This window comes from Seriola aureovittata, chromosome 20 (genome assembly GCF_021018895.1).
Source record: "Seriola aureovittata isolate HTS-2021-v1 ecotype China chromosome 20, ASM2101889v1, whole genome shotgun sequence".
NCBI classification, from domain to species: domain Eukaryota; kingdom Metazoa; phylum Chordata; class Actinopteri; order Carangiformes; family Carangidae; genus Seriola; species Seriola aureovittata.
Window position 1 is genome coordinate 16,509,589 of NC_079383.1, and position 7,932 is coordinate 16,517,520.

Below are 7,932 nucleotides of genomic sequence, written 5' to 3' on the forward strand. Positions count from 1 at the left end.
AAATCAGTTAGTTAAAACAGTCACTAAAAGGCTTGGTCTTGCAGATGAGGGTTGCAGCAGAGCAGAAAAAAAAATATATATAATAAACATTGTATTTTATTTGTACTTGCGTTGGAACTGTTTGTGCCTGCAGTTGCAGGAGCCCTTTTTCGCCTATAGAGGGCGCAGTGAGTTTCTGTGTTTTCCACAGTCTGTGTAATTTACAGGAAGTGAGGTACCCGGAAGTCGTTTCGTTTTCTGCTCCACAACGAGAAACGCATAGAGCACTCGGATGTTTACTTTTCGTCCAGCTTCTTGTTTTGCCCTTGTGGTGGCAATATAAGTGAGTACATTTATCATTGTTAGAGTGCAAAGTGTTTCGTTGAATTTGACACTATGTAATTAATATAACGATCGAGATCCGATCGCGGACTTTTTCCGCCACAGATCTATAAATATTAGATCCGCTATCTCTGCTATGTATTTATATCGGTTGTTAATTTATGTTTTCTGTACTTTGTGTTTCAGTTTCATAATTTTTGGCATTAAACCTGTCCAACTACAACTGCTTGCCTGTTCCTTGGAGGTCATGATGTATTAAAGAGTTTAGCTGGCTGTGAATCCCAGTATACGACAGGAGTCACACTGGGTGTAACAGTACAGTACTTTATTTAGTTTATTTTATTTCTTTATTAGGCAACTATAATCTAATTACAATTATTTGATGATGTTTCTCGGTTATATTGTAAAAAGCCACAGAACTGTTTTGTACCGCCTATTTTTAGAAACAACAAAAACAAACAAAAAAAAAAACGGCCGGAGAGGCGTACTTTTTCAGTCCTCTCGCGAGATTTTGTCCAAGTGGCGGTGCTTCACAATCCCTCCAAAAACCTCTTCACCTCCATTAAAAAGTACCCGGGAAAGTTGTTTTGTTGCCACTTTTGCGCTGCAATTGTCAACGCTGCTGTCCACAAAATGCCAGCCACTTCAGATATACACACCGGGCCGATACACGCGCAGGACGACGGTAAGAAGACAGAAGTGAGTCCGGCTGCAGAGAAGAAACATTTTGGTGTTTTCTGCGATGAATGGGGGTACCTGGCCCAGATTGAGTACATCATGCAGCACGGCTGCAGGAAGGGGGACCGAACCGGGACTGGAGTCATCTCTGTGTTCGGTGCTCAGGCCAGATACAGTCTGAGAGGTTAGTTTGGACTTTACTCTGTTGACTTTAAGTGTTTAAGTGTCTTTGTTCAATTCAGGTCCCACAACTACTGCTGAAGTAAAAGTGGCGGTAACATTGTCCTAAAATACTCCGTCTGCATTCAGAATAAAAAGAACTGAAAGCCCTGAAGTATCTGCAAAATCCTACCTAAAACACCAACAGTAAATTGTTCTTAATGTCATATTATTATATTACGTTAACAATGCACCATTTTTATGATTATGATTTGTTTTTAAAATCTGCCAAGTAAGTAGTAAAGATAAGTAAATATGTTGTAATAAGTACAGTGTGTCCCATCAAAGAATGCAGTGCTGTAGGAGTAATAATGGGAAAATTAAAGTTAAGTACAGATGTGATCAGGTTCTGCATAACGATCTGCTGAATAGCAACAAAGACTTGCAGTACAGAAATGCTAATGAATTGTTTGTGGTTGGTCACCATCATCTATTTTCTCCACCACAGGGCAAACAACAAGTTTATTTTACAACTGTAACATTTCCAGTGAATATCTTGGTCACACAATTTTGATCATCACTTTTAAAGGGATTTATGTTATTGTTTGTTTATGTAAAAAAAAAAAAAATCAGTTGATGTATCTTCTTTTTAAATCCTCTCAAATATCAGGCTATAATATATACTGTCAAATAACCTGCTTGTGTTCTTTGTGTGTTTTGTAGACCAGTTTCCTTTGCTAACAACCAAGAGGGTGTTTTGGAAAGGGATCCTTGAAGAGCTGCTGTGGTTTATTAAGGTGAGCAATGACGACTTGATTTTTTTTGCAATTTAGTTGGACTGAGCCTTTAAGTTCACATGCAGCATTTCTGTTTGAGGTTTCAAGTCAATTCGCTGAATTAGGCGCCAATATTTATTTTGATGTCTGTCACAGGGATCGACAAATGCCAAGGAGCTCTCGGAGAAAGGGGTGAAGATTTGGGAGGCCAACGGGTCCCGGGAGTTCCTGGACAATCTCGGGTTCACAGACAGAGAGGAGGGCGACCTGGGACCTGTGTATGGTTTCCAGTGGAGGCACTTTGGTGCAGAATACACAAACATGCATGCAGGTACAGTATGTCAAAGCCACACCCATCAAAGTAACTGGGGCTGAATCGCACAAAGATGATCGATCTCAATGTGTTAAACAATTCCTTTAAACGGCTGATATTTGGCATGCTGCAGATGTACACGCCTAACGGATTACCGGCCTTCAGATCTTTTATTGATCCTTGTCACTGATTCCTTCCTTCAACAGATTACACAGGACAAGGTGTTGACCAGCTGCAGAAAGTCATCGACACCATCAAAAAGAATCCAGAGGACAGGCGCATCATCATGTGCGCTTGGAACGTCAAAGGTGCGGCAGATACTAAAATTCACCTTCATTTCAGACTGGTGTAGAACTCTCTTAAATCTCGTTTTGTTGACGTATGATGAGTAAAATGTAAACCTCTCCCTACACGTGCTTTTTCAGACCTGCCCCAAATGGCTCTGCCCCCCTGCCACGCCCTCTGCCAGTTCAGCGTGTGTGATGGCGAGCTGTCGTGTCAGCTGTACCAGCGCTCAGGCGATATGGGTCTGGGAGTGCCTTTCAATATCGCCAGCTACGCACTTCTTACCTACATGATCGCCCACATCACAGGACTCAAGGTAAGAGCAGTGCCCTCATGTCGAAGCTCGTAGCTCATTGTGGCGGTAGTCTGTTACCTCAGCTGTCATGTGTTTTTGTTTTCCGTCCCTTCAGACTGGCGACTTCGTTCACACCCTGGGTGATGCTCACATCTACGTCAACCACATTGAACCTCTCAAAGTGCAGGTTGGTCAGTGAAAACAGTTTTTAATCTCGTTTCCCCACTGGATTTTAAACTTACATCAGCTCGTCTTTCTAAACCCGCAGCTCCAGAGGGAGATCCGCCCCTTCCCCAAGCTGAAGATCCTGAGAAAGGTGGAGAGTATCGATGATTTCCGTGCAGAGGACTTTGAGATTATTGACTACAACCCCCATCCCACCATCAAGATGCAGATGGCAGTGTAACAACCCCAATCTAAAAGGCAATTAGGGATGAATGTGGTGCATAGTGTTTGAGGGAAAAGTTCATTTATCAATTAGTTCAATTATCACATTGTTCTTTATTTATAGTATCGGTTCGACTTTCTCTTTTATTACCAAGATCATACATACATTTTTAAACTTTATCTAAATCACAATTTTTTTTTGTGTGTGTGATTTTTGGTGAACTAAACCTTTTATATCATTTAGTTACAGAAGTTGTGTTACCTTTTCTTTTTTTCTTTTTCTTTTTCTTACTGGTGTGAAAAACAAATCTACACTTTTCTACAATTTTCTATAGCAGAACTGCTGGTGTTCTTTTAACCTGGTTTATTTTAAAATAAAGGATTTATTTCTATAAATAAAAAGTTAAATTTGTTTTGCTTTTGTTGTGCATACTTTTCATTGACATGCTTCAGGAAACTAGTAGCAGTTAAATAATGCGCTGCAAGTGTAAAAATGAAATTATGCAGTTAAAAAAAAAAGAAGATTCCAGCTGGGTTACTGTAACTTAGATGAGTTTTACTAAGCCTTCGTCATTTGTTCATGTGCAGCTTTCCATGCCTCTCCTTCAGGGTACTGGTGTCTCTGCACTGAAGACTCCAGCATCTCACAAGAGTAGCCTGGATCCTGAGAACAGCAGTGTAAACAAACAAACAGTCTCGAGCAATAAGTGTGAATGAGTAACGAGAGCAAGTTAACTTTCCCTCTGTCGTACCTTCGGGGGCATGTAGTGGGCGTCCTGAATCACCACGGGATTCACGAAGTGTTCGTGGAGGTGGTCCACGTATTCACACATCCTGGGGAGGAAGTCGTGACGCCGGTGATAATGTGCTACTCAGACACTCAACAGCTCAAACTGGGAACAAAAAAAGACCAAAACACATCCCGCTCTTACCGGTCGCTGAGACTTGCAGACACACAGATGTAGTCGAACAGAATCAGATGCTGGACGAGCTCACAGAGGCCGACTCCTCCGGCATGAGGACAAACTGGCACTGAGGGGAAAAAGACATGGTAGCATGTGTAGTGTAATATCCATGTAGTCAGATGTGTTAAAAATATAACTGAATACACAAGTTAGCAATACAGTTAAAGAGAGTTTATACTTTTACATTTTGATCTTTCACTTGGTCAAAGAGAAAATCTTTTATCTTTTCATGGGTCATTTAAAATTTCAGCTCTTCAGTTTCCTATTACCATGTGTTTAACCATTTATCTACACACTGCTTTGTTTTTTGTTTGTTTGAACTCTTACCCTTGAATTTGTGGGCCATCAGCAGCACAGCCAGGTTTTCATTGACGCTGCCCAGCCGACAGCTGTCTATTTGGACAAACTGCAGCGCAGAGGCCTGGAGGAACTGCTTAAACATCACCCTGTTAGCACACTGGAGAGGAAACAGTCAGCCAACCAGACATTTCATTACATCATGTCATCAGACAGACAGAGTAGGCAGCGTAGAAGAAACTTGGGCTCTGACCTGCTCTCCTGTTGCCACTCCAATCCCGAGTGGAGCCAAAGCCTGCAACAACAAAGTCAAACACCTTGTATCGGTCTCGAGCCACGGGTGGATTACTGATTAGACTTACAGGGCACAGGCCAGAGCCTTTCACATGTCTGTGTCCAGGGCCCCGTCACCTCGTAATCCCTCCACGCCTTCAAAACACAAGAGCAACCTAACTTCTTTCTCACCTTGGAGATAGCAGCGTGACCCAGGATGTCATCTGGAGACGTTGGCTCCTCGATCCAAAGAGGTTTGAACTCCGAGAGGCGGGACACCCAGCTGATGGCCTCGTCTACGTCCCATCTCTGGTTGGCATCGATCATCTAACAAAAAAATATACAACAAAAAACACTTGGAATTCTGTTATTTCCTAAAAAAAAAAAAGACAATGTCCACGACAAAAACAAATTTACCAACGTGTTATTTGGTCCAATCATTTGCCTGATGAGTCGACACCTGCGAATGTCGTCCTCTAGATCAGCGCCGACTTTCACCTTAAACTTGGTCCAGCCGCCTTCGAGTGCGTCCGTGCAGAGCTGCAGAAAAACACAGCTCGTCATTAAAAGCCTTTTTTTAATCCAACTACAGATATGTCGTGCATTTTATACAGCGCAGAGAACCTGTTTGAGCTGCTGGTCCGGGTATCCAAGCCAAGCACAGGAGGTGGTGTAAGCAGGATAACCCTCTTTCAGCATCTGATCCTCTGGCAGGCGAAAGAAACAGTCGGCACAGGTAATAAATACTTGGGAAGTGACTTTTAATAGAGCAATCATGGAGTGTAGGGGCCTATTATGCAGGCTAATAGCACCTAATAGTTTCTAAAGAGGCAATTTCATTCCACAAAATCCCATCCAACCATGTAATTTATGAGTCTTTTTCTCTTCTGCTCACCTCTCCGCTTCTTGCCCTCCTGTGCTTTCACAAGTATGTCTGAAATAAAAAATAAAAAGCTTTGACCACTGTTCAGAATGCAGGGATTTCTTTCCCCCCCAAACTTTAGAGGTCACACACCGTGCGTCATAAACCCGTCTCACCTACAGCTTCCTCCTCCGTGAGCGCATCAGTGATGTATCTGAAGTCGATGCACGAGACAATCTGCTTTGGGTCCTGAACTGACACACGGACGAGCATGATATTTCCCTTGTGATCACATCCTGGACAATAATGATCTTAATTTTTTTCCTGTGACTCACCATGTCAACGAGCAGCTTCCACAGTGGCTGCAGGAAAAAAAAATGATGACAACAGGCTGCGAGTCATGAGGTGTCACACTTGTTAAGGAAATAGTGTTTTTTCTCGTCTAATGGCCCCACCTTGCCCTCCGCCCTCGCCCACAGGTCCCACACTGCATTCAGAACCGCAGCAGTGGCCAGGTGGATCACTCCTTTCTCCGGTCCCAACTGTTTCGGACAAGACAAAAGATTTAAGAAGCCAACGTTTGACTACCACTTAAAATATTCAACATTACATAAATAGCACTGAAAAAACAAACAACACGTGTATCGAAAATGGGAGTCACAAAAAAGACTCAATGTGAAGAACTAATAGGACAATTTTTAAAAGTGTGTTTAAGAGTTTTAGGTAGACAGGGTTTTAAAATGTCGAAGGACTCCAGGACCTTCAAGAACTATTCCTTTTCACATTTTATTATCTATTGCACGTTATAAATAGCTTTTTCTTGCATGTGAAGAACCCTCTACTTGAAAAGTCTCAGTTCAAGATTGGAAACCCTTTCAAACGGTTTGCAAAGCATTAGTTTGTTACATCTAGCAGCAACAAGTTATGACGGCAGACAATGCAATCAGTCACCAAAAAGGATTTATGTGGCACTTATTTTTTGGATATCAGCATAATATTATTCTGGATGAGGAGACAGAAGCCAGATATCTTCTTAACAGAAGTATTGATGTAGTTAAAAGGAATCCATGACAAGATAAGAGGATGTGAATCACTCTCTCTGTGTTGGAAAAAGCACAACATGGTGCTGTGAGCAAGAAAGATAATGTTATTAGAGGCAAGAAAAAAAAAATCTCATCCAGTGAATACATCAGGTTGAATGGCTCAGTGTTTCCCATATCAGTTTTGATAAGGTCTATCAGTGTTTGTGTGCCTGCTCTTACCCATCTCATCTGACCATCGCTGGTCAGGAGGCGGTAAAACCCACGGAAGTCGCTCACAATCTCCTGCAAGGATTTCCCAACAACCAGTCCTGCCAGGGCGTCCACAGCACGCACCACTGCGGGGTGACAGTTCAAGGCGACAGAGATCAGTCGATCATTACTGACCATGACCACAAGATGGCAGTGCACGGCTCAACTTTGCACACTGGCAAGCGAGAAAAGAAGTGTTAGCTTCAGGTACCGTCGCACACATGACAACATTTCAGATACGTGCGTATAAAATTTCATTATTAAGTAGCATTTTGGCATTATGGCTTTTTTAAGTGTATGTATGTATGTATTATTATTAAGCATTACAATCAATGTAATTTGCAAAAAGTTGTATTTTTACTCCAGGGTCTCGAAATTCGGAGCTTATTAGGAGCACTTGAACGCAGCAGCACATGTTGCAGTGGTCGTGTCGTGAACTTTGAAGACTCGGAAGTGCCTTGGCTACGCTGTGTGTGTGTGTGTGTGTGTGTGTGTGTGTGTGTGTGTGTGTGTGTGTGTGTGTGTGTGTGTGTGTGTGTGTGTGTGTGTGTGTGTGTGTGTGTGTGTGTGTGTTAGAGAGAATCTTACCAATCTCGGTGCCTTTTCCTAAAGTGAATGTGAGGCCGAAGCCTTTCAGGCCGCAGTCCGTGTCGATGACCACATATGCGGCTGAATAATCCGGGTCAGTGTGCTGCAGCGCATAAATTTACAGTCAGTTCTCTCCACAATGTAAATGTGAGCGCAGTAAAGTGTATGTGCACAACAGACGGTTCTGCAGAAACTCTCTCACCATCGCATCTGAGCCGTGCTGCTCCAAAGACGTCTGGAATCTCACATCCCTGACGGTCAAACTAATAACTCTCTGCAACATTTTGGCACCGAAGTTTAGTTTGTCTTGTGATTCCGTGGTTCCTTCTCAAGTGACCTGCGAAGCTTGATCCCACCCACCTCATTCTGTCATTGGTTTAAACGTTGCCTACAGGAGGACGCTTAAAGGGACAAATCAAAACATTTCATTTCTTAGAAGAA

The 7,932-nt window shown here is 42.6% G+C and overlaps 2 protein-coding genes across 4 annotated transcripts; one reads left to right on the forward strand and one right to left on the reverse strand.

Moving 5' to 3' along the window:
* Positions 1-223: 223 nt before the first annotated feature.
* Positions 224-3,626, forward strand: tyms (thymidylate synthetase). The gene is made up of 8 exons (XM_056364155.1): positions 224-322; positions 508-1,183; positions 1,882-1,955; positions 2,091-2,265; positions 2,454-2,555; positions 2,673-2,848; positions 2,943-3,014; positions 3,096-3,626. Exons 2-8 carry the CDS (start codon positions 955-957, stop codon positions 3,231-3,233), a joined length of 966 nt encoding a protein of 321 aa, XP_056220130.1. The 5' UTR covers positions 224-322; positions 508-954; the 3' UTR covers positions 3,234-3,626.
* Positions 3,309-7,920, reverse strand: enosf1 (enolase superfamily member 1). Of its 3 annotated transcripts, XM_056364152.1 has the most exons (15): positions 7,694-7,920; positions 7,492-7,594; positions 6,874-6,989; positions 6,067-6,153; positions 5,947-5,973; positions 5,788-5,860; positions 5,645-5,683; positions 5,374-5,456; positions 5,167-5,289; positions 4,942-5,076; positions 4,730-4,771; positions 4,507-4,636; positions 4,147-4,246; positions 3,967-4,048; positions 3,309-3,878 (listed from the first exon to the last, which is right to left on the reverse strand). In XM_056364152.1, the coding sequence occupies exons 1-15, from the start codon at positions 7,772-7,774 to the stop codon at positions 3,774-3,776; spliced, it is 1,326 nt and encodes a 441-aa protein (XP_056220127.1). In that variant the 5' UTR covers positions 7,775-7,920; the 3' UTR covers positions 3,309-3,773. The 3 variants fall into 3 exon arrangements, with proteins under 3 accessions (XP_056220127.1, XP_056220128.1, XP_056220129.1); XM_056364153.1 differs by lacking the exon at positions 7,694-7,920 and having other exon boundaries at positions 6,874-7,078; XM_056364154.1 differs by lacking the exons at positions 6,067-6,153; positions 6,874-6,989; positions 7,492-7,594; positions 7,694-7,920 and having other exon boundaries at positions 5,788-5,865; positions 5,947-5,961.
* Between the last annotated feature and the right edge of the window lie 12 nt (positions 7,921-7,932).